We start from the raw sequence: 25,964 nt of genomic DNA, 5'->3' as shown, positions 1-25,964 counted from the left end.
CTCTCTGCTCCCCTTGAGGGCAGCAGAAATGCTGTGCATGAGAATTTGTGACAGCCATGACCACTCTGGGGGTGAGATGTGGGCATCTGGAGTACAAAAACCTAAACCATTCAGGAACTGCCTTTTTCTACCCTCTCTCCTTAGCACTGGGAGGTGCTGAGAAGCTTTTCTGCTTTGGGACTCTTTCCTCTGAAAGTGGGCACCAGACCTTGCTGCTGCCTCCACCATTCCCCTGATGCAGAGCAGAACTGACTCAGCAGCAGGAAGCAGGAAGACTCTCTGCTCTTCCCTGCATGCTCAGCCAGCACAAAAGAGTCCAGCAACAGAGCTGGAGGGAGGTCTTCTCAAAAAGAGAACTTAAGTCTCTGTATCAGGGGCTGAGAAATGGCTTTGGTTGTGCTCCACTGACTTGTGACTGCCTTTGCCTTTTGGCTGCTGCACTGTGCACAAAGGGCACAAATGTCCAACAGCAGCTCCATCACCCACTTCCTCCTCCTGCCATTCCCAGGCACAAGGCAGCTGCAGCTCCTGCACTTCTGCCTCTTCCTGGCCATCTACCTGGCTGCCCTGCTGGGCAATGGCCTCATCATCACCAATATAGCCTGGGACCACCACCTCCACACCCCCATGTACTTCTTCCTCCTCAACCTCTCCTTCCTTGACCTGGCTGCCATCTCCACCACTGTGCCCAAATCCATGGCAAATTCCCTGAGAGACACCAGGGACATCTCCTATGCAGGATGTGCTGCTCAGGTCTTTCTGTTTGCCTTTTTCATGGCAGCAGAGTATTTTCTCCTCACCACCATGTCCTACGATCGCTACATTGCCATCGGCAGACCCCTGCACTATGAGACCCTCCTGGGCAGCAGAGTTTGTGTCCACCTGGCAGCAGCTGCCTGGGCGTTTGGCTTTCTCACTGCTCTGCTGCACACAGCCAATACATTTTCCCTGCCCCTCTGCCAGGGCAATGATGTGGACCAGTTCTTCTGTGAAGTGCCCCAGATGCTCAAGCTCTCCTGCTCCACATCATACCTCAGGGAAGTTTGGGTAAATGTCATTGCTTTCTCCTTATCATTTGGTTGTTTTGTGTTGATTGTGGTGTCCTATGTGCAGATCTTCAGGGCAGTGCTGAGTATCCCCTCTCAGCAGGGACGCCACAAAGCCTTTGCCACCTGCCTCCCTCACCTGGCTGTGGTCTCCCTGTTTACCAGCACTGGCTCCATTGCCTACCTGAAGCCTCCCTCCCTCTCTTCCTCATCCCTGGACCTGGTGATTTCTATTCTGTACTCAGTGGTGCCTCCAGCAGTGAACCCTCTCATCTACAGCCTCAGGAACCAGGAGCTGAAGGATGCCCTGAGCCACCTGATCCCTGGATGTTTTCAGAAGCAATAAACTCTTTGTCTTCTCCTGCAGAGTAGTTCTGAGGTCACTCAGTGGAGACCCAGCCTGGCTGCTTGAGTTCTGGCTGCTGCTGGAGTTGTTCCCCTTGTGACAATGTTGTTCCCACACAAACGTCTTTCCTATCTGGTTCAGTGTTGTCCTGTCTGGGGTGACCCAAAGGCTGTAAACATGAGGAGCTGTGCTCCCTGGGTGTTCAACACAATAAAGGACCCTGCAGGGAGTTGTTTATCTGAGTTCCTTCCTCCAAGGCTTCTGTGGAGCTGCAGGGCAGTGCCTGTGTGCAGAGGTGGAGGGGCAGAGTCCCAGCACAGCAGCAGTGCCAGGGAGACCCAGAGCTTGGGCTGTCCTCAGCTGCTCTTTCTTCCCTTCCACCCTCTCCTGCTGAGCCTCTGTGCTGGGGCAAGGCCTGAGTGCTCTGGCAGCTTGGGCACTGTGCTTCTGCTTTGAGGAAGTGCTGGGACTGAAGTCAGTCCAGGGCTGCTCCTGGTACTAAAGCTGGGCTCCAGAGCAGCACTGCCATCCGAACAGGAGGTCTCCTCATGCCTTCATTCTCCACCCCCCTCCCATTACAGACTGCACCTACTCAGAGTCCGAACTGGCTACTCTGACCCTCTTCCAGTGTAGACTCAGTCCAAACATTGTTCCTCTAACCCCTCCCAGTAGAGATGTGGCCTCATTCCAGTACAAACTGGATCATACTGTCCTCTAGCACTGCAGCTTGAGTCCTGACCCATTTCCAGTATAAGCTGTGTTATTCTCCCCACGTAGTATAAAGTTCATCCTTTAACACATCCCAGCACAAACTGGATCATCTTGGTGCCTTCCCAGTACTTTCTGCATCCCTTCACATGTTAACTCAATAATCTGATTCCAACCCAGTACAGCCTAGGCCCTGTCCAAGTACAAACTGGTGCCCTGATCCCATCCCAGTGTAGTCCAAGACCTGTCCCAGAGGAAATGGATCCAAAGACATCAGCCAGTACAGACTGGGGAGCATCCCAGTCAAACTGCATCTCCTGATCTCCTCCCAGTACAGACAGGGTCTCATCCCTGAGCAAAGTTGAAGCTCTGTTCCCTTCCAAATACCAACTACTTCCCTCCCAGTGCAAACCAGATATCAGGACTCCTTCCCAGTACAGACTGCTCCCACCTGAACCCCTCTCAGTACAAACTCTATCCCTTTACCCCCTCCCTGGACCAGACTGGGCCCCATCCCAGTACAACCTGAGTCCCCTGACCACATCCCAAACAGCCTGGGACTCATCCCAGCACACACTGGATTCCTTTAAACCCTCCCACCACAGACTGGGCCCTGTCACAGTCACAACTCCATACCCTCATCACACCAGAGTCCAGTCTGGGCCATCTCCCATTTCAAACTGGCTCCCATTAACATCTCCAAGTACAGCCCAGGCCTTGTCCCAGGAAAAACTGATTCCACTCATCCCATCCTGTGCTGTTTATCAGTTTTATCAGTACTACAGACAGAGGGATGGAGACACCATCAGCAAGTGTGCAGATGGCACCAAGCTGAATGGTGCTGTTGAGATGCCAGAGGGATAGGATGGATCCAGAGGGCCCTGGACAAGCTGGAGAGGTGGTGCCCAGGTGACCTTCATGAGGTTCACCAAGAGCAAGAGCAGGGTCCTGCAGCTGAGCTGGAACAATCCTCACTAGCAATACAGGCTGGGGGAGGAGGTGATAGAAAGCAGCCCTGAGGAGAAGGACTTGGAGGTGCTGGTGGGGAAGAAGCTGGCCAGGAGCAGGCAGTGTGAGCTTGCAGCACAGAAGGCCAAGGGCAGCCTGGGCTGCATCCAAAGCAGCATGGCCAGAGATTGAGAGAGAGGATCCTGCCACTTTATGATGCTCTGGTGAGACCCCCCTGGAGTACTGCATCCAGCTCTGAAATCTCAATGCAGGAAGGATATGGAGCTGATGGAGATGGTCCAGAGGAGGGAAACAGAAATAATCAGGGTTTTGGAGCACCTCTGCTATGAGGACAGTCCAAGGCAGCTGGGGTTGATCAGGCTGAAGAAGAGAAGGCTCTGGGAAGACCTGATAGATGCTTTTTAGTGCCTGAATGGTGCTAGATGGAGAGAGACTGTTTGCAAAGGCCTGCAGGGACAGGACCAGGGACAATGGCTTCAAACTACAGCAGAGCAGAATTAGATTGGATGTAAGGAACAAATTCATCACCATGAGGGTGATGAAACAGGTTGCCCAGGGAGGTGGTAGAGGCCCCATCCCTGGAGATATTCAAGGTGAGGCTGGACAGGGCTCTGGGCAGCCCGATCTAGTGGAGGATGTGCCTTTCTGTCTGCAGAGAGTTGGACTGGATGACTTTTGGAGGTCTCTTCCAACCCAGACCATTCTATGATTCTATGATCCCAGTACAGACTGGGACTCAATGAAGTAAAACTGGATCCCCTCACCCCATCCCAGTACCACCTGGATCCCTCCAAGTGCAATATGGATGCTCTGAGCCCCTCCCAGGACAGACTAAATTCCCTTCCAGTACAGAATGCATCCACAGATCTCCTCTCAGCACACACTGAGCTCTCTCCCAGGACAAACTGGATCCATCCCAGTTCACTCTGCAACCTCTTCTTGTAGAAATCAGATCTCGTGTTGCCCTCCCAGTCTAGACTGGGCCATGTGCCAACACAAACTGCTTTGCCTTTCCCCTATCAAGCTGGAGAGCTGTCTGGCAGAAAGGGACCTGGGGATGCTCATGGACAGGCAGATCAATAGGAGCCAGCAGTGTACCCAAGTGGCCAAGAAAGCCAAAGGCATCCTGGCTGGGATCAGCAATGCTGTGTCCAGCAGGAGCAGGGAGGTCACTGTCCCCTGGGACTCAGCTCTGGGGAGGCCACACCTGGAGTCTTGTGTCCAGTTTTGGGCACCTCCATCCAAGAGAGATGTGGAGGTGCTGGAGCCAGGGCAGAGGAGGGCAAGGAGCTGGGGAAGGGCCTGGAGAAGAAATCTGATGAAGAACAACTGAAGGAGCTGGGGATAGTTATTTAGGAGAAGAGGAGGCTGAGGGGAGACCTCATGGCTCTCTACAGCTACCCGAAAGGAGGCTGTGGAGAGGCTGCTGCTGGTCTCTCCTCACAGGTCATTAGTGACAGAACAAAAGGTAATGGCCTCAAGCTAGGACTGGGTAGGATCAGACTGGACAGTAGGAAATAATTTTCCCAGGCATAGTGGTCAGGGAGTGGAATGTGCTGCCCAGGGAGGTGATGGAGTCACCAAGCCTGGAGGTGTTTCATGGTGGTTTGGATGTGGTGCTTGGAGATATGGTTTAGGGTTGACCCTTGCAGAGTAGGATTATTGGTTGGACTTGTTGATCCTGAGGGTCTTTGCCAACCTGAATGGTTCTGTGATTGTGTGAAAGACTGAGAGCCCTGGGGCTGTTTAGTCTGGAGAGGAGAAGCCTGAGAGGGGATCTGATCTATGTCTATGAGTATCAGAGGGGGGTGTCAGATGAAGGTGCCAGGCTCTTGGTAGTGGTGCCCAGTGATAGGACAAGGAGCAATGGGTGTAAGATGGTTGTGGAGTCTCCTTCTTTGAAGTCTTTCAGACCTGCCTGGATGTGTTCCTGTGTGACCTGCTCTGGGTGATCCTGCTCTGGCAGTGGGGTTGGACTGGATGATCTCTGGAGGTCCCTTCCAACCCCTCATATTGTCTGAGTCTGTGATTTAAGCCCTCCCAGTTCAGAGTGGGCTCATCAGGACACCAGAGCCGCTCCTCAGGCCTGGCCTGAGCCCTAGCCCACAAAGGCATCTCTGAGCCCTCAGCCCTCCCCTGGACACTTCAGCCCCAAACCTCCTTCCTGTGCTCAGACCCCTCTTTTATATCCCTCTCCTACCCTTCAGTGACTCTGCTTGGCTCCTGGCACAGGCTAGGGGCTGGGAGCTCCCAGAGGAGCCTCATGGTCTTGGAAAAGGAGCAGGAGGTGAGCTGTGTCTGAGCAGCTCATGGACACAGGGAGGAGATGGTTGGCAATGCCATGAGCAGCTCAGCTGTGCCTCAGGATCTCCTGCACAGCAGCAGGCACAGGGCTGGGCTGGGGACTATGTCATCCCTTGTGCAGACCAATCTGAGAGGCAGCAGCAGGGAGGTACCTTGGCTGTTGGATTGGAACCAGATGTTCTGCTCTGTCCCCTGGCAGGAAGGACTCTGGGAGGAACCATTGCCAATGGCCTGTGATGGAGCAGAGCCTGAGCAGAGTGAAGGCGGCCAAGTGCAGCTGGGCTGTGGGAGGAGGAGTGTGGCCACCCAGACACAGAGATTGTCCTCCCCTGCACTCAGCACTCCTGGGGCCATATCTGGATTCTTAGTGTCTGGCTTTGGGACTTCTGCTCTGAGGGAGTTTTGAAGAGCCTGAGAAGCATCAGAGGATATCTGCAAGGACTGGGGTGGAGAGCCTGAGGGACTGAGGCTTCTGTAACCAGGGCACTACAGATGCAGTGTGTTCCTGCTTGAAATCTGGGGATGATGCAGCTTCTGGTGTTTGTGGGACAGGAAGACAACCTCCACAGAGTGCAAATTTTAGGGTTCAGAGTGGAGGTGTCCTGGTTTGAGGCCAGGCAGATCCTCTCTTGCCCCTGAGAATGTACAGTAGGTGAGGACAAAGAAAAGTCACTCAAAGGGGATCCTTGTGGTTCAAGAGGCCCCAGGTCTGTTGTTGCAGCTTGAGCTGGGTGCCCCCCTGGTGTGTTCACTTCCTGTGTCCAGAAGTCCAGACACAGGAAATTGTGTGTATTTCCTACCATAATTCTTTGCACCACTATAAGATCCAGTGCGGGGTCTGGCACTTTCTCTTTTCTTCCTCCTCCGTCAGCCAGTAACTGGGGGAGATGTCTGCTGGCTTTGGGCCTGGCTAGGCCCAAGGCCACAGGGGGATGGGCAGTCTCAGGCCTGGCCAGCAAGACTAGCCCAGCAGAGGGAGGGGAAAGAAGGAGCCCTGGGGGTCGTGGGTGTACCCTCAGGTGGGAATGGGATGTCTCTGGGTTTGCTTTGGGATCTCTCTTTGGCACTGCGCTTTGGGTTGTCTGTAACATTCACTGCTTTCTATTTAAACTTTCATCACTTTTGCAATCCGTTTGTCCTGAGTGTTTTATTCCTGCCCGTGGTGGGGAGAGGGGTCTGCCTCAACCCAGCACATTCTTGGTAGCAGAGGATGTTTTTGATCCATCGACATCTGGGTTATGGGCCCAGCACGCTTCCGCTGGGCCAAAGCCAGGAGACATCTCCCCCAGTTACCGGCTGACAGAGGAGGAAGAAAAGAGACAGTGCTAGACCCCGCACTGGATCTTATAGTGGTGCAAAGAATTATGGTAGGAAATACACACAATTTCCTGCGTCCATACCTCTGGGCTGGACATCTGGACACAGGAAGTGAACACATCAGGGAACACCCAGCTCAAACTGCAACGTCTGTGTTTCAAGAAATGGCCATGGAGAGTAGAGACAGAGCAGGGAGAGTACAGAAATATCATGGTGAGAGCTGCTAGGAAAGCCAGATGGGTGTCAAGCGCATGAAGGGAAAGAGCTGCAGGCATGGGGCAGTATAGCACCACCTGCAAGGCTGAAAGCTCAACAGGACTGAGGTTTTTCTCCTCTCTATTTCCTCTGCCACCAAGGCCAGGGAGATGAAACTTTAGCTTGAGCCTCTCTGCATCTGACTGACCAGGCTCTGTGGTCAGGGCTTGGCCTTTCTGCTGCAGAAACCATACCCAGCGTGGGGGACAGTGTAGGACAACCTGTGGTGGGGATGGCAGTGGGCACTGGCAAGGCTGGAAGTCATCAGGAGAACCCAAGGCTTTGCCTTCTTGGCTGTGGCAACCATCCACCACCAAGGGCTGTGAGGAGACTTCCTAAGGCACCAGGGGGTCCTCAGTGCTTCCTTAAACACCCCCAGGAAGGCTGGGGACCGTCATCCCCTTGTCCTTCTCTCAGCATCACAAACCCCACACCCCACAGCACCTGAGGAGCCCTGACCCATACATGAGGGACAGGATCTGCCTGCCCAGGCACTGTGCTCAGGGCTTGGCCTTTCTGTTCCATAAACCAAACCCAGAGTTTGCTCTCCTGCACTTTGCCTTTGTCTGCTGCAATCATGGCCTCCACTGAGCTGCTCAAAGGAGCCCTTGGGAGGCTTTGTTGGTAATGCCCCTCAGTGGGGCCAATCAGTGCTTCAAGGTACTTTGTGTTTTCCTTCTGACTTCTGCAGAAGTTTCTTCAGTCTTCTCTCAGTACCTGAGGATCCTGCAATGAGTCCCAAGTGCCCTAAGGAGATGTTTGTGTCTCTGCAATCTTCTTCAGGATTTCAAAGTGCACCTCACAAAGCTCAATTTTGTATGTCAAAGATAAAATATTTTACTGCATTTCAGTTTAGAGCAGAGATGATAATTCCCCAAGGGACACTGACCCAGGACATCTACACTTGCAGGAACATCTGTCCTTCAGGGCTGACACTGAGTGGACAACTTTGTTCCTCACCCTCCCCAACCTCCCCATTGCTGTCACTGCCCACCTGGGGCTTACAAGGTGATTCAGCAGAATGTGCTCTAATCCAAGAGCCTCTGAAGGACAGAGTGGATAAGGACAAGGCTGACCCTGACTGACTGCAAGGGATCCTGAATTCAAATCTATTTCTATGGCTGTTGCTGGAGAGAAGCACCAAGCACACAGACACAGGGACAGAACTGGCTGGGTCCAGTGTTAGATAGAAACCTTAACCCTGGTGACAGCAAAGGTGTCTGTCCTAACACAGAGAGGTGGAGAGGAGGCTGGCAGAGAGGCTACATGGAGTTTGGTTTCCTTCTGTTGGAGTTCAAAGCAAACCCTTACAAAGCTTTGGCATTTTTAGGGCACAAGAACTGAGGCTGGAGAAGTCTGACTTGGTGCTGGCCCTTGCTGCTGGTTGTGCCTCAGGAATGTGTGAGTGGGGGAGGTCCTGGACACAGCTGCTGTGATCCAGGAGAGCTTCAAGGCTTTGGCTTTAGTGCCTGGACTGCCACTGTGAATTGTCCCTGGGAGATGGGAGTGTTCCTCCATGGCCACACTCTGTCCTGCTCTCAGCTGCTCTGCACTGTTTGGCACACTGAGGGTTCAAGGTGCAGTGGTGGTGTTCAGTGGCCCCCAGTCAGCTGTGAGCTGCCACTGTCTGTCTTTGTCCTGTACAGCCAGGGGAATGAGAGTAGCTTGGGTATGGCTGAGCTGGAGTTCATTCTGCTCAGAGCAACTTTCTAGTGCTGTGTTTTGCAGGGCTGTAGCTGGCTGTTGATAGCACAGCAGTGTTTTGGCTGCTGTTGAACCAGCACCCAGGCTCTGCTTTGCCAACATTGCCCTGCCCCAACAGTGTGCTGAGGTCTGATCAAGTCTTGGGAGGGGACACAGCTGGATCAGCTGACCCCAACTGGCTAAAAGGGTATTCCATGCCAGATGAGATCAGCTGAGCTACAGAAGCTAAGTGAGAGAAGGAAGTGTGGGGATGTTGGTGCCTGGGGTCCTGCAGAGCAACTGCTCCATGTGTCAGAGCCCTGCAGGCCAGGAGTGAACGACCGCCGTGTGCTGATGGGCAGCAGAGAAGAACTTCTCTGTTTGCTGTTGTGTCTGCACACAGCCTCTGCTTGTGCTGAGCATTAGAATAGAATAGAATACATAGAATAAACCAGGTTGGAAGAGACCTTCAAGATCATCGTGTCCAACCCATCAACCAATCCAACACCACCTAAACAACTAACCCACGGCACCAAGCACCCCATCAAGTCTTCTCCTGAAAACTTCCAATGATGGCGACTCCACCACCTCCCCAGGCAGCCCATTCCAATGGGCAATCACTCTCTCTGCATAGAACTTTTTCCTAACATCCAGCCTGAACCTCCCCTGGCACAGCCTGAGACTGTGTCCTCTTGTTCTGGTACTGGCTGCCTGGGAGAAGAGACCAACATCCGTCTGTCTACAACCTCCCTTCAGGTAGTTGTAGAGAGTGATAAGGTCACCCCTAAGTCTCCTCTTCTCCAGGCTAAGCAACCCCAGCTCCCTCAGCCTCTCCTCGTAGGGCTTGTGTTCCAAACCCCTCACCAACTTTGTTGCTCTTCTCTGAACTCCTTCCAGCAAGTCAACCTCCTTCCTAAACTGAGGGGCCCAGAACTGGACACAGGACTCAAGGTGCAGCCTAACCAGTGCAGTGTACAGGGGCAGAATGAGCTCCCTGCTCCTGCTGGCCACATTGTTCCTGATGCAGGCCAGGATGCCATTGGCCTTCTTAGCTGCCTGGGCACACTGCAGGCTCATGTTCAGCCTACCATCGACCAGCACCCCCAGGTCCCTCTCTACCTGGCTGCTCTCCAGCCACTCTGACCCCAGCCTGTAGCTCTGCATGGGGTTGCTGTGGCCAATGTGCAGAACCCGGCACTTGGATGTGTTCAATCTCCTGCCGTTGGACTCTGCCCATCTGCCCAGCCTGTCGAGGTCCCTCTGCAGAGCCTCTCTACCCTTCAGCAGATCAACTCCTGCCCCCAGCTTGGTGTCATCAGCAAATGTACTGATGATGGACTCAATGTCCTCCTCCAGATCATCAATAAAGATGTTAAAGAGCATGGGGCCCAGTACTGATCCCTGGGGCACACCACTAGTGCCTGGCTGCCAGCTGGATGTGGCACCATTCACCACCACTCTCTGGGCTCGGCCCTCCAGCCAGTTCCTAACCCATTGCAGTGTGCTCCCATCCAAGCCATGGGCTGACAGCTTGGCCAGGAGTTTGCTATGGGGAACGGTGTCAAAGGCCTTGCTGAGGTCCAGGTAGACTACATCCACAGGCCTCCCCACATCCACCAGGCGGGTCACCTGATCATAGAAGGAGATCAGGTTGGTTAGACAGGAACTGCCCTTCCTAAACCCATACTGGCTGGGCCTGATCCCTTGGCCATGCTCTAAGTGTTGTGTGATTGCACTCAGAATGACCTGTTCCATAATCTTTCCTGGCACTGAGGTCAGGCTGACAGGCCTGTAATTTCCTGGCTCATCCAACCAGCCCTTCTTGTGGATGGGTACCACGTTGGCCAGCTTCCAGTCCTCTGGGACCTCTTCAGTGAGCCAAGACTGATGAAAAATGATGGAGAGTGGCTTGGCCATCTCATCTGCCAGCTCTCTCAGCACCCTAGGATGGATCCCATCTGGTCCCATGGACTTGTGGGGGTCCAAGTTGCTGAGGAGAGTTCCAATCACTTGCTCATGAAACACAGGGAAACTATGCAGCTCCCTGACTACTTCTGCCAGCTCTGCAGGCCAGCTGTCTGGTAGACGTTCTGTCCTGCTAGCAAAAATTGAGGTAAAGAAGGTGTTAAGTACCTCTGCCTTTTCCTCATCCTGTGATACAACATTTCCCTCCATGTCCACCAAGGAGTGGAGGTTGTCCTTGCCCTTCCTCTTGCTGTACATGTATTTATAGAAGGACTTTTTGTTGTCCTTCACATCAGAGGCCAGTCTAAGCTCCAAATGTGCTTTTGCCTTCCTAATTTTCTTCCTACATGATTTCGCTACATCCTTAAACATTCCATGGGTTGCCTCACCCTTCTTCCAAAGGTGATACACCCTCTTTTTTTCCCTTAGCTCTATTAAAAGTTCATTACCCATCCAGGCTGGCCGTCTGCCCCGGCGGCTCCTCTTCCGGCACATTGGCACAGCCTGCTCCTGAGCCTTCATCAGCTCTTTCTTGAAGCAGGTCCAGCCCTCCTGGACCCCTTTATTTTTAAGGGCTTTCTCCCAAGGAACCCTCTGAATTATTTCCTTGAGCAACCTGAAGTCCGCCCTCCGGCAGTCCAGAGTGGAGGTCTTCTTGCTGCCCCTCTTAGTTTGACCAAATACCGAAAATTCTATTATTTCATGGTCACTGGCCCCTAAACAGCCTCCGACCACCACATCCCCACCAGCCCTTCCCTGTTGGTGAAGAGGAGGTCAAGCATAGCCTTGCACCTGGTAGGCTCACGCAGCACCTGGGATAAGAAGCTGTCCTCCATGCACTCTAAGAACCTCCTGGACTGTCTCCTCTCTGCTGTGTTGAGATCCCAGCAGATGTCAGGCAGGTTGAAGTCGCCCATGAGGACAAGGTCAGGAGATCTTGAGACAGCCTTAAGCTGCCTATAGAATGCTTCATCAACATCATCCTCCTGGTTGGGTAGTCTATAACATACTCCAACCAGGATGTCTGCCCTGCCGGTCTTCCCTCTAATTCTTGCCCACAAGCATTCAACCTGATCGTCCCTAATCTCCATCTCAATGGCATCTAGTGCCTCCCTGATGTACAGGGCCACCCCTCCACCCCTTCTTCCTTGCCTGTCTCTCCTGAAGAGCCTGTAGCCATCAATTGCAGCGCTCCAGTCATGTGAGTTATCCCACCACGTCTCTTTCCGGCAGCTCAGCTCTCCCCCAGCTGCTGCAGGTGGTTAGTCCTTCCCAGGTGCAGGACTCTACAGCTGCTCTGCTTGAACTCCATGAGGTTCTCCTCTGCCCAGCTCTGCAGCCTCTCCAGGTGTCACTGCATGGCAGCACAGTCTGGCAGGGCTCAGTGACTCCTCCCAGGTTGTGTCACCAGCAAACTTGCTGAGGCTCCACTCTGCTCCTTCCTCCAGCTCCTTGATGAAGATGCTGAACAGGACTGGAGCCAGCACTGACCACTGGGGAACGCCACTGGCCACAGGCTTCCACCTAGACCCTGCACTGTGGCTCACAGCCCTCACATCTCCCTCCTCCTGCTGGGCCCAGGGCCTGTGGCAGGGAACAGCCAGCCCTGCCCAACCTCTCTCCTAGCACACACCCTGGCAGAGCCTGGCACAGAGCTGACTGGGAAGGCTCACAGGTGTCATGGCCTCTACAGGGGCAACCTGTGCCAGCAGAAGCTGAGCAGAGGCTCAAGACCTTGGCTGTGATCAGAAGTGAGGGAGCTGGGCTTGTCCTGCCTGCAGAGCAGCAGCTGCTGGGGCAACGGGCAGCAGCAGGGCTCTGATACCAGCAGTGCAGGGCAGGCTCATGGCCATGGCACAAGACACCAGGTCAGGAGGCAGCAGGCTGCAGCCAGAGGCTGAGGCTCCCTCTAGAACAACACTTCTGCAGCATCAGGAGAGTCTCTCCCAGGAAGCTCTTGGCCAGGGCCTTTGTGTTGACTCTGTCCCAGGACAGAGTGTGGACAGCCTGAGCCTCTCCCAGGAACAACCACATCCATCCCAGCACAAACTTGACACCCAGACACCCTCCCAGCACAGTCTGGGCCCTGTTCCAATACCAGCTGGATCCCCTGACCCCATTCCCATAGCCTGGGCCTTTCCCCAGCACAATCTTGATCCTTTCAAGCCCTCCCAGTACAGCCCTGGCTGCCTCTCAGCACGAACTGGATCCTCTGATCCCTTCCCAGTACTGACGTGTACAAAGCAGATCCCCTGCAGACCCTGATGCCATCCCAGTTCAGACTGGGCTTCCTCCCTGTACAAACTCAATCTCTTTGAGCCCTCCCACTTGTGCTGAAGGCACATTCTGCCCAGATATTGAAACCTGTCCCAGCATGTGGACAAGTTCCCCCTCCTTTCATGAGGGGTCCAAAAAGGCTGAGGTGGCACAGACCCCTGCACACCCCCATGGCATGGGATGCTGGTGCTGATACTAAGCATGGCATAATTCCAGCTTCACGCCTCCCATAGGCTGCAGCCGGTTGTTCACGAGAGTGCCCATTGGCCACATCCAGCCTCGAGGAACCTATCAGTATTGCCCCAGCTTGTAAATACTGTGCCCTCTTTCACCGTGTTCTCTCTCCTTGCTCGAGACTGAGCTCATGCCAGAGCCTTGCTATTAAGCCAGCATCCGGGCAGGCCTGTTGAGCCTCAGCCCTGAGAGTATCTCCAGAGGAGAGACCAACGCTGAGAGCCTGAGAAGCTACAGTGTTGCATTGTCAGCCTCACTGGTCGGAAGAGCCTGACGTGCCTTCAAGAGGACTGGACCCCCAGTTGCCCAGTTGCTGGGGAATGGACTTAGCTGAGTCTGGCAGTGCAAATGTCTGCCTCAGCCTGAAGCAGCAGACTGAGGAGCTGTACAACCCTGTGTGTCAGCTCAGAAAGCAGGACCCGCACTGCCCGCATCACCCTGCCATTGTGGGATGAGAAGAGGAGTTGTCACTTCTGCCGCCCTGTGCCCTGTGAACCCCAGGGGAATCCAGAGCACAGTTCATGCCCTGTGGTCCAAAGCCAGGACTGCCCCAATAGGGTCCTGCCTGCTCCTTTGAGCCAAGCAAAGGGGAAGTCACTGCTCTGCACAGCCACACCTCTTCCCCGGGGCCGTCGTTGCCATGAGGGCCGACCCTCTCCTGGGACCAGGCCCTGCCAGGCCTACCCTGCAGAACTGCTCTCTGCTGTCCAGAGGGAGCTGCCTGAGTCCTGTGAAGGGAGCCTGCCTACCGGCAAGCCTACGTTCCATTCCCTCTCAGCTGCTGCAGGAGGGAGAAGGTTGCCTCCACCATTGCTGTCCAGACCAGCCCAGGAGCCAGTCCCCATGACAATAGCCTGCTGGAACCTAACCTTGCTACAAGCAAAGGACACAGTGTATCTTCCACCTGCTTCCCACTCACTGATATTCAGTTCAAAGCACCTGTGTCTAGCAGCACATTTCTAGTTCCAGCCTCTGACGCATTGTAATACCTCTGTATAGAGTTAAGCAGCTGCCAGAGTCTCATCAAATCGCCACCTGGTGGACGAGTGGCAGAACGCAGCCTGAGTTATATTAATAGAAATTAATTCTGTAAATCTTCTAATTGGGTCCAGATTGTAAATACTAAACCACTTCTGGGATGTATTTCACAATCATGCACTAGAATATGGATATAAAATAGTGATTCATTGGTTATTCATCATTTTAACAATAAAATTAGTATTTATATAATTCATATTGCATACTCATGAATCAATAAGCCCTTCATCACACAGGGGCGCATTTGCTTCTGAGGAAAGAAGGTGTAAAAGAGGAGATTTCAGTTCAATCTGCTTGAAAAGGTATGCCTGGGGGTCACTTTTGGCCTGACAGTGCTGGGGCCGGTGTATTGCTGTGTCCCCTGGTGTGGCAATGGTGGCAGTAAGCAGTGTGAGCAATCTGGCAGTATAAGCTTCGAGCCTGACATGGTGGTAGGCCATGCTCAGCATAAGTGCAGAAGTGGCTAGCAGTGTAGCAAAAGAGTGCTGTGCCTGCAGCATGTAACTAAAGCAGGGCACTGGTAGCTATAAACACAGAGAGTTATCTGGGAATAACAGGACACACACCTGCATCAACAACCTTGCGTGTTATTAGTAGTGTGACCAATAATCTATAACAGTAGGATGTGTGGTCACTCGTGGGGAACCAATGAAGCTATGCCAACGATGCTCTCCCAGTCTATATAAGCTGTAGAGGTTTCCTTAATAAACAAACAATTCTAGATCATATCGGTCATTCGTATTGATTCTGTTCTCCGTCGACAACATCTGGTGCCCCAACTCGTGATGGGATCCTTGGACTATGATGCTGCTCGACTCAGCATAAGAGGTACGCTCCGAGAAGGATGGGAAGCCGGTCGAACCAGCACTGCCCCGGTGCTGACAAAATAAGCAGCGCGCGCTCAGAAAAGGAAGTGAATCTCACTAGGATTGGGTGAGTGATCAGGGAGGGTCATGGGGAAGCACTGAGCAAAGTAGAAGAGGCTGTGCTAAATGCCCTCCAAAGTATCCTCTCCATGAGAGGTATTGCTTACGATTCTGGGATTTTTAAGAGGGCTATTAGCCTGGGCCCGGGATCATGATTTTATCCCCACAGCAACCGTAACTTTCACTTCCGAAGCCTGGGACAAAATTGGAGCCCAGCTGTGGGATGAGGTGCCTAAAGGTTCAAAAAGAAGCTTTTTCACTATAGCACTGTGTGGCACATTGTCACATACACTGCAATCTATAAAAGCAGAGCAGTCTACTCTCGATTCAGCTGCTGTGGCATTGGTTCTAAGTGAGATGAAAAAGGGAGATTTGGAAGTGCAGAGCCCTCCCTCCGGCCCCCCTCCCTCCCTGCATCATCTGCCGCTTCATCAACATCCTTGTTACAATTCCTATTTCAATTACCTGCTCTTCCCCCTCCTACACAAACTGTGGCTCCCCTATTACCGTTCTGTTCCAAGAAAAAATCTGTTGCCGCTGCATCAGTAGCGACAGAGGCAAATTCTGACCTGACTGAGGAGATGCCCACAGACAAATTGGAGGTCACTATGCATGAAGATTCAACGCAAGAAGATGCCACATTGACCATCTTGGTGAACACACTGCGTTCACCAGATGCCACTACTGTCATTTGTCCCAAGCAGAGAAGAAAATGTAGAAAGGCAGTGAAGCCTGTGGTTCCACACATTTGATCCCCTTCATCAACATCTTCCTCTAGTACCGACTGCGGCAGCTCAGATTTGGAGGGCAAGGGGACCGATGTTGGGAAGTTAAACAGTGCTGACTCTGTTCTGCAGCTCCTCTTAGAAGAAATGGAGTGTTTGGAGGCTCACGGTTATGGCATTTTTACAACCAGACCCCTCCTGCGAGCCCCGGCAGTCCCAGCAGCCCCAACAGAGGCGGCCCCAACCAACACACCACTGAGCCCGACAGAAATGACCATGGGGTGGCCCCTGTAGTGGTGGTCCCCATCCTGGTGGCCCCAGTGGTGGTCCCCATGGCTGCGGCCCCAGTGGCAGCCCCAGCAGCAGCCCCAGCAAGTGGCCCCAGTGGCCCCAGAAGCCCTAGCAGTGGCCCCCACAGCGGTAGCCCCCACAGCAACCATGGCTGCACTGCCCTCCTTGCCTCCTAGATCCCAGACATTATCAGCAGATGATATCACTGCGATGGAGAATACAATCAAATTCTGAAGGGACAATAGTGTAAGGGATCAGGAGGGGGAGGGATGGGGAAGGTACTGTGAGAAATGCAGTAATAGGTGGAGAATTTGTAGATTTTCCTGTACATGCAGCTCCTGTGGTATTAGAAGGTCAACAATGAATATGGCAATCTCTGGACTGGAAAATGTGAAAAGAAGCTAAACAAGCCATAACTACCTGTAGGTTAAAGTCAGGATACACAACTGCTGTAACTGATCATTTGTTTTCAGCACACTTGTTAACCCCATATGACACACATATGGTGGCAAATACTCTGTTAACACCACATCAGAGCTTGCGATTTCTAGGCTGCAAGTTGTTAAGATCCTAGTGCAGGAACAATTGCAATTAGAGCATACCTTGCTAGCCAGCCTCCCTCCCCCACGCCTCCCCCCTTTTCTGGTATGACTCTAGTCTACCAAAGCTCTGCTCTGATTTAAAGCAACAGTGCTAATTTCATCATTTCTGATTGTAATGTCTCTCGGCGAGTTGTTATTTAGAGTTTTGCTAAGTTTTCCTAGTAAGCATAATGAATGGTAAGCATTTGGTATTTACAGGTACTTAGTACATAGTAATTGTAGTAAGGTGTAAGTACTTAGTAATGAGTTCAAATTATAAGTCTCTCTTTTGGTTCAAACCTTCTCGGTTGTGTGCCTCAGCATTGGAAAGGAGCTCCATGTAATGTAGTTAAGGTGTGTAGTAAACAGGTATTCATTTTTAAAAGTATTCCTTAGATAATGTAATGTCTATTTCCTTCTTAGACATTGACCAGAAAAAATTAAAAATTAAAAAACAAAAATATTTTTAAAAGTAAAAAAGTGAAATAAAAACAATTAAAAAAAATAAATAAATACAAATTTAAAAAAAACACACATAAAATAATAATAATTTTAAAAATTAAAATAAACATTAAAAAACAATTTAAAATTAAAATTATTGATCAAAAGTACATATAATGGAAAAATTAAGGAAATACATTAAAAAGGTATAAAAAATAAAATATAAAAAACAAAAATATTAAAATATAAAAAATAAAATTAAATTGAAATAATTTTAAAAACAATTTAAAATGGCATTAAAATAAAAAATAAAATAAAAATTAAAAAAGGTAATAAAAAGAAAATAAAAAAATAATAAAATAAAGCTATATATTAAAAAAATAAAATTACAAAAATAAAAATCAATAAAGAAAAGTAAAATGAAAAATTAATTTTAAAAAAATGTTAAATTAAAAAAATTAAAGTTAAAATCTGAAAAAATGTTAAAAATAAAAATAGATAAACAATAAAAATAATTTTAAAATAAAATTTACAAATAATGTCAAAAATAAAAAAGCAAAAAATTTTAAAAATAAATTTAAAATAATTTCAAAATACAATGAAAAAATAATTTAAAACTGAAAAATGAAAAAATTAATTATATTAAAATAAAAATAATAAAAATTAAAATTACAGATTACAAATATTTAAAAATATTTTTAAAAATTAAATTGAAAATTAAAATAATGAAATTTAAAAAGTTATAATAGAAAAAATGAAATAAAATAACAAAAAATTTGGAAAAAAATAAATAAATTAGATTTAAAATGTTTAAAAAATAATTGCAGTTAATTAAAATATAAAAATAAAATAATAAAATCACAAAGTAAAAATAATAACATAAAAATATTATTTAAAAATATATATCAAACCAAAAAAAAACAAATAAAAAGAAAAAAGAGGATGTAGATTTTATAGCTAATGTTTTTTAGTGATGCCAGCAAGAACTAACTACCCCATGTCAACTGCAATCATCGCAATAAACAACAGCAGAAGACTCAAGAATATGAAAGAACAGCATGGCCCATGAAGTTCAACATCAATCACAGTGACTGATATGATACTCTGAGATCAAAAGCATCAATCAGAAGAATGTACCAAAAAAACCCATCTGAATTGGGACTGAATATCATGATTGTTTGATTGTTCTGTGAGTAGAGAAAATGTTCCTATGGATTTATATGTTACTTCACCAGTTTGCCATAATTTGACGTAGTTAAAGGGAAAGTCAAAATTAATTATAACACAACGTGCATTCTCATTTTAGGCTGAAAACAAAACAAATAAATACCCAACAAAAAAAAAAGAGGGAAATTTTAGGTATGTGGAAAAAAAAATAAAGATGGGTTGAAGCATATTGTGTTCTCAAATTGTCATTTTCTGTGCACCTTTCCTCAGCAAAAACAAAGCATCAATAGGTCAGTATCATCAGGATGAGCAAAACCACATTATTATGTGTAATTTTATATTGGGCAAAGCAATGAAGCTCTTTTTGCTCTTGCTGTTTGCCTGCAAGTTTTCTGTCTGTGAAGCTAGAGCCTGGCCAGATCTACCTTTACAGATGAAAGAAATCTTGCTACCATGAAACAATTCATGATTTTTGACCATCCTAGAGAAAATAAAGATGCAACATACCCCTAAAGCAGATTGTAAAGGACAGTGCTGAGGATTGGATTTGTGCCTCAATCTCTGTGTGCAATGTGCTCAGGCATAATCAAGTCTTCTTTGTCAATAAGAGGAGTGATATGCAAAGATCGGAACTATTAAGATCTAAGTTCTTCTTTACAAGGTTTGTTATCTTTGACCATGTATTATGCCAGCTCTGTTAGAATATTCTAATGAGCTCAGCTTAAGCTTTGAGCCTTGTATGGGTTACATCAGTCTGTTAGACATGCTGCACTACAGAACTCTTGCTTTTGCTATACAGCTTAGCTTTACCTTGCTTGCTTCTGTGTATGCAAAGAGTATCTTGTATGGGATGGGAACAACTCCCTTGACCAGATTGCTCACAAAAACAAAAAGGGGGATCTGTGGCAATGGTGGCAGTAAGCAGTGTGAGCAATCTGGCAGTATAGGCCTAGAGCCTGACATGGTGGTAGGTCATGCTCAGCATAAGTGCAGAAGTAGCTAGCAGTGTAGCCAAACAGTGCTATGCCTTCAGCATGTAACTAAAGCAGGGCACTGGTAGCTATAAACACAGAGAGTTATCTGGGAATAACAGGACACACACCTGCATCAACAACCTCGCATGGCATTAGCAGTGTGACCAATAATCTATAACTGTAGGATGTGTGGTCACTTGTGGGGAGCCAATGAAGCTATGCCAACAATGCTCTCTGAGTCTATATAAGTTGTAGAATTTCCTTAATACTTCACTTTACTTTGCTATACTACACTCACTATGCTCGCACTATAGTTGTACAATACTGGCACAATGAAGGAACAATAATCATATTGGTCAGCTGTATTGACTTCAGTCTCCGTCGCTGACAGGCAACCTGTTCCAGTGTTCAAATACCCTCATGGTGCAGAACTTGCTCCTCACATCCAATCTAAATCTGCTCTGCTCTACTTTGAAGCCATTGCCTCTTGTTCTGTCACTGCAGGACTTTGGAAGCAGTGCCCTTCAGATACTGGAAGGTTGTAATAAGGTCTCCCCAGAGCCTTCTCCAGGCTGAACACCCCCAGCTCCCTCAGCCTGTCCTCATAGCAGAGCTGTTCCAACCCCCTGATCATTTTCCTGGCTCTCCTCTGGACCCTCTCCATCAGCTCCATGTGCTTCCTATATTGAGGCTTCAGAGCTGGATGCAGTACTCCAGGGGAGGTCTCACCAGAGCAGAATAAAGTAGCAGGATCCTCTCATTCCAGTTTCTGAGATAGGTCTTAGACTATACTGGGATGGATTCAGGGCACCAATTTGTACTTGGATAGGGCCCAGTATTTACTGGGAGGGACTCAGAAGATGGAGTTTGGACTGGGAGGGGGCCCAATCTGTACTAGGTTGGAACCAGAGTACACAGTTAACATGTGGAGGGATGCAGTAGGTACTGGGAAGGCACCAGGGAATCCACTTTGTACTGGGATGGAACCCAGAGTGTACTGGGATGGAGCAACATGATGCAGTTGGTGCTGGGATGAGGCCATGTCTGCTCTGGGAGGGGGTAAAGGAACCATGTTTCACAGTATCACAGTATCACAGTAACTAAGGTTGGAAGAGACCCCAAGGATCATCAAGTCCAACCTGTTCCAACAGACCTCACAACTAGACCATGGCACCAAGTGCCACATCCAATCTGCCCTTGAACACCTCCAGGGACGGCGACTCCACCACCTCCCTGGGCAGCACATTCCAATGATGAATGACTCGCTCAGTAAAGAACTTTTTCCTCACCTCGAGTCTAAACCTCCCCTGGCACAGCTTGAGACTGTGTCCCCTTGTTCTGGTGCTGGTTGCCTGGGAGAAGAGACCAACCCCCTCCTGTCTACAACCACCTTTCAGGTAGTTGTAGAGGGCAATGAGGTCACCTCTGATCCTTCTCTTCTCCAGGCTAAACAATCCCAGCTCCCTCAGCCTCTCCTCATAGGGCTTGTGCTCAAGGCCTCTCCCCAGCCTTGTTGCCCTTCTCTGGACACGTTCAAGTGTCTTGATGTCCTTCCTAAACTGAGGGGCCCAGAACTGGACACAGGACTCAAGGTGTGGCCTAACCAATGCAGAGTCCAGGGGCACAATGACCTCCCTGCTCCTGCTGGCCACACTATTCCTAATACAGGCCAGGCTGCCATTGGCCCTCTTGGCCACCTGGGCACACTGCTGACTCATGTTTAGGCGGGTGTCAATCAGCACCCCCAGGTCCCTCTCTGTTTGGCAGCTCTCCAGCCACTCTGACCCCAGCCTGTAGCTCTGCATGGGGTTGCCGTGGCCAAAGTGCAGCACCCGGCACTTGGACTTATTAAATGCCATCCCATTGGACTCTGCCCATCTGTCCAGTCGGTCAAGGTCCCTCTGCAGAGCCTTTCTATCCTCTAACTGACTAACATCTGTTCCCGACTTGGTGTCATCTGCAAACTTGCTGATGTTTGGACTGAGACTGTACTGGCAGGGGGTCAGGGTATTCAGTTTGGACTCTGAGTAGGTGCAGTCTGTAATGGGAAGGGGTTGGGGTATGAAGGCATGAGGAGACCTCCTGTTCTGATGGCAGTGCTGCTCTGGAGCACAGCTCTGTCCCACAAGCAGCCCTGGCCTCTCCCTGCCTGCAGTCCCAGAACTGCCACACAGCAGCACAGTGCCCAAGCTGCCAGAGCACTCAGGCCATGCCCCAGCACAGAGGCTCAGCAGGAGAGAGTAGAAGGGAAGAAAGAGCAGCTGAGGACAGCCCAGGCTCTGGGGCTGCCTGGCACTGCTGCTGTGCTGGGACTCTGCCCCTCCACCTCTGCACACAGGCACTGCCCTGCAGCTCCACAGAAGCCTTGGAGGAAGGAACTCAGGGAAACAACTCCCTGCAGGGTCATTTATTGTGTTGAACACCCAGGGAGCACAGCTCCTCATGTCTGCAGCCTCTGGGTCACACCAGACAGGACAGCACTGTACCAGAAATGGTCTGAAGAAAGATATTTGTGTGGGAACAACATTCTCACAAGGGGAACACCACCAGCAGCAGCCAGAACTCCAGCAGCCAGGCTAGGCCTGCACTGAGTGGCACCAGAACTGCTCTGCAGGAGAAGACAAAGAGTTTATTGTTTCTGAAAGCATCCAGGGATCAGTTGACTCAGGGCAGCCTTGAGTTCCTGGTTCCTCAGGCTGTAGATGAGAGGGTTCACTGCTGGAGGAACCACTGAGTACAGAACTGACACCACCAGGTCCAGGGATGGGGAGGAGATGGAGAAGGGCTTCAGGTAGGCAATGGAGCCAGTGCTGAGAAAGAGGGAGACCACAGCCAGGTGAGGGAGGCAGGTGGCAAAGGCTTTGTGGCGTCCCTGCTGAGAGGGGATCCTCAGCACTGCCCTGAAGATCTGCACATAGGACACCACAATAAACACAAAACAGACAAAGAATAAAAAGGCACTGAGCACAATAAGCCAAACTTCCCTGAGGTAGGATGTGGAGCAGGAGAGCTTGAGGATCTGGGGCATTTCACAGAAGAAATGGTCCACAACATTGTCCTGGCAGAGGGGCAGGGAAAATGTATTGGCTGTGTGCAGCAGAGCATAGAGAAAGCCACAGGCCCAGGCAGATGCTGCCATGTGGAGACAAACTCTGCTGCACAGGAGGGTCTCATAGTGCAGGGGTCTGCAGATGGCAACATAGCGATCGTAGGACATGGTGGTGAGGAGAGAAAACTCTGCAGTAAGCAAGAAAAATACAAAGAAAACCTGAGCAGCACATCCTGCATAGGAGATGTCCCTGGTGTCCCACAGGGAATTGGCCATGGATTTTGGCACAGTGGTGGAGATGGCACCCAGGTCAAGGAGGGCAAGGTTGAGGAGGGAGAAGTACATGGGGGTGTGGAGGTGGTGGTCCCAGGCTATGGTGGTGATGATGAGGCCATTGCCCAGCAGGGCAGCCAGGTAGATGGCCAGGAAGAGGCAGAAGTGCAGGAGCTGCAGTTGCCTTGTGCCTGTGAATGGTAGGAGGAGGAAGTGGGTGATGGAGCTGCTGTTGGCCATCTGCTGCGTCTGGCCATGGAGATCTGTCCAAGGAGGGAAAGGCAGTGATAAGTTAGGGCACACTTCTCTCAGCCTCATTGTAACCCCTGTCCCTGAGCTGCATGAGGAATGGATCAGCTCAGTCCACATCTCTAATAACCAGTGATGGTTCATCACAGCTTTAAATGCAGCAGGGATGCAAAATTGCCATGAAGATTCTTCTGGTGTCAGAACAGGAAGTGACCAACAGCCCAATCCCAGGGAATGAGAGTCCCATGGAGAGGTGATGAAACAAGGATCAGCACTGCAGTGCTGCAGAGACAGGGAAGGGAAGAGAGAAAGGCAGAGGGGATGGGGGTCAAGCCTTCTCCTTACCCAGCTCTGCTCACTGCTGCTCACAGGATGGAACTGAAGGGCTTTGATCCTCCTTCTGTGTGCACACTCCAGGAGCCTTCAGCTGAGCATCAGCTGCCGAGATGGAGATGCCTCCAGGAGCTACAGCTGCAGTGTCCTGCACCCACAGACTCACCATGTCTGTGACTGCAGTGACTTCTCTTCCAGTGAGCTCTCAGTCACCCCCAACCTGCACACCCTGAAGCTCTCTCTGCCTTCCTCATCTCCCTGAGATCCGCTGGCAGTGTCCTCAACCCTCCTTTGCTGTGCAGAGGAGCTGATCCTGGTCAGAGCTGTCTCCTGCAGTGCTGCCTGCTTGCCAGCAGCTCCCTCCAGCTCAGGAACCTGGCCTGGCTTAGCACAAAAGAAACAGCCCAAGGCATTTAAAGGAGCTGTCTGGTGGCTTTGGTGCTGTGTCCATGAACCTCAGAGCCTGAGAAGCTGATGAAACCACTCAAGAATTCAAAGTTGGATTGAAACTCTGAAGTTCCTTCTACTCTTAATGGGTCCCTGTGAAGCATACTGGGAAAGGGTCCCCAGGGTCTGGTTAGAGCAGAAGGAGACAGTGGATGCAAGGGAAGCATCACTGGAGGAACTGTAGCATCTCCAGGCTGTGGTGAGAGCAGAGAACTGAGGCAGTGCTGACAGGTCAGGACAAGCAGCTCAAGGTGGCTCTGCTGCTGAGGAAACCTGGAGGGGTTTCATTGATCCAAGGGGCCAAGCCCTGACCCCCAGCCCCTGGCAAGGCAGATCCTGTCCCTCACCTGTGGCTGAGGTCTGTGATTCACCCTGTGAAATAATTTTTATCAGATGCTTTGTGCAATAAAAGCCTCTCCAATTATCTGCAGAAACCCTGGCAATAATTAGAGGTTCAGCAGTATTTAATGAGCCCCATGGAGTATTTGGGGCTGATTACATCATCCTTAGGTACTGCCAGGAGACTCTGCCAAGGGACTGCCAAGAAGCCTCTCAACAAGTCCAAGGCAGAAGCAAACTCCAAAGTACCTTGAAGCACTGATTGGCCTCACTGAGGCTTGTTCCTGACAAAGGCTCCCCAGGGACTTGTTAGAGCAGCTTATTAGAGGCCAGGATTGCAGGGAGACAAAGGCAAAGTACAGAGGAGAAAAACTTGCCTTTGGTCTAGGAAGGAGAAAGGCCAAGCCCTGACCACTGCCCTTGGAACAGAAGAAGCTCAAAGCCTCAAAGCAAAGTTTCTCCTCCCAGGCCTTGGTGGCAGAGGCAACTTCCAGAGCCAAGGGCAAAAAGACCTTGGTCCTGTTGGGCCTCTCAGCCTTGCCAGAGCCCTTGGCCATCCCTACTGCAGCCTCTCCTACAGTGTCCCATACCTGCAGTTCTTTCCCTTCAGGCTGCTGACACCAATCTTGCTTCCCCAGCCAGCTCTCCCCCTGCCATTTCCATCCCTTCCCTGAGCTGTCTCAGTCTCCCTGCCATTTCCTGACACCTGTGGATGGCCTCATGCATAGCAGCTCTGCCCTTTGAGGGACATTTCTTTGGCCTCATCTCCACTCTGAACCTTCCAAGCTGTGGAGGTTTTGGTCTCTCCCCACTCCCCAGAAGAGCTCCATCCCCTCTGAAACCACCCTTCAGCCATGTGCACACTGTTGTGGCAGTGCCCTGAACCTCCATTCAGCAGGTTGAAGCAGCCCAGGTCCCTCAGCCTCTCCACAGAGATGTCAACCCCCATCCTGGCAGATCTCCTCAGTTCCTCCCTTCTCTATCAGACTGCAGAACCCCACAGCTAGACACCAAGCATCCAGATGTGACCACAGCAGTGCTGAGTCTGGGGGAGGACAACTTCTATGTCTGGGTGGCCACACTCCTCCTGCCACAGCCCAGCTGCAGTTGGCCTTCTTCCCTGTGTGCAGGGTTTGGTCCATCCCAGGGCATTTGGAATAGGGAAAAGAACCTCAGTAAAGTCTAGCTTAGTATTGCTCTATGAAATGCAGACAGGCCTTAGGCCTGGTCCTTGAAATGGGAGCTTAGGAGAATACAGAGGCTTAGGCCTTCTCTTGAAGGTGACATTTGCTCCTGCTCTCTCCAGGGGTCCTTGCTGTCCCCTGTTCTGCTCCCTGAAGCAGACCAGCACTTACACATGCCCTGCACTATAACAGCCATGCAAACTAAAGCTGAACAAGGTCAGGGTTATTGTTCCAACCAACTTCTTGAGACTGAAGCCCAAGGCAGGAATCCACAACCATAGCCAGGCCCAGAGCTCTGAGCAGCTCCAGGTGGTGTCTTCCTTTTGCACTTCATGCAGAATCTGTTTGGTTCCCATATCTCACTGATCATAGAACAGGCTGGGCTGGAAGGGACCTCCAAAGGTTATCTTGTCCAACTTCCCCAAGGACTTTTTCTACTAGATCAGGGTGCCCAGAGCCCTGTCAAGCCTCACCTTCAATATCTCCACAGATGGGACCCCAACCCCCTCCCTGGGCAACCTGTTCCAGTGTTCCACTACCCTCATGGTGCAGAACTTGTGCTGGCTCCTCCTTCCTGCACAATCCTGCTTTGTTCCCGTCTCTCACCCATGTCTATAGATGTCCTTCCTCTCTGATCCATGGAAACACAACAGCTTGTCTTCAGTGCTGGGCCCACTCCTCCTTCTGAGGCAAAGACCATGCCTGGAGCCATTCCCTCCTCAGCAGCTATTTCTGTAACCTGTTTCCCTCCTCCCTGGGAAGCTGATCCTGCACCTGCAGTCCTATTGCAGAGGCCTGGGAGAGCAGAGATCTTCACCATGGCCTTTTCTGCTTCACTTTCTC

General features: G+C 50.5%; 2 protein-coding genes across 2 annotated transcripts; one reads left to right on the top strand and one right to left on the bottom strand.

The window, feature by feature from the left end:
• The first annotated feature begins 804 nt into the window (after positions 1-804).
• LOC128899786 (olfactory receptor 14J1-like) lies at positions 805-16,087 on the top strand. The gene is made up of 3 exons (XM_054179479.1): positions 805-1,302; positions 15,590-15,693; positions 15,847-16,087. The coding sequence occupies exons 1-3, from the start codon at positions 805-807 to the stop codon at positions 16,085-16,087; spliced, it is 843 nt and encodes a 280-aa protein (XP_054035454.1).
• Positions 16,088-16,615: 528 nt separating this feature from the next.
• Positions 16,616-22,608, bottom strand: LOC128899785 (olfactory receptor 14A16-like; the record flags this gene model as incomplete). The annotated part of the gene is made up of 3 exons (XM_054179478.1): positions 16,616-16,654; positions 19,084-19,173; positions 21,967-22,608. Coding segments are annotated over 3 exons (771 nt in total), but the record flags the coding sequence as incomplete, so codon positions are not given.
• Positions 22,609-25,964: the final 3,356 nt, after the last annotated feature.

Source organism: Dryobates pubescens, unplaced genomic scaffold (assembly GCF_014839835.1).
Source record: "Dryobates pubescens isolate bDryPub1 unplaced genomic scaffold, bDryPub1.pri scaffold_65_arrow_ctg1, whole genome shotgun sequence".
NCBI lineage: Eukaryota > Metazoa > Chordata > Aves > Piciformes > Picidae > Dryobates > Dryobates pubescens.
Note: the sequence above shows the minus strand (reverse complement) of the source record. Positions and strands in the feature narration are given on the sequence as shown.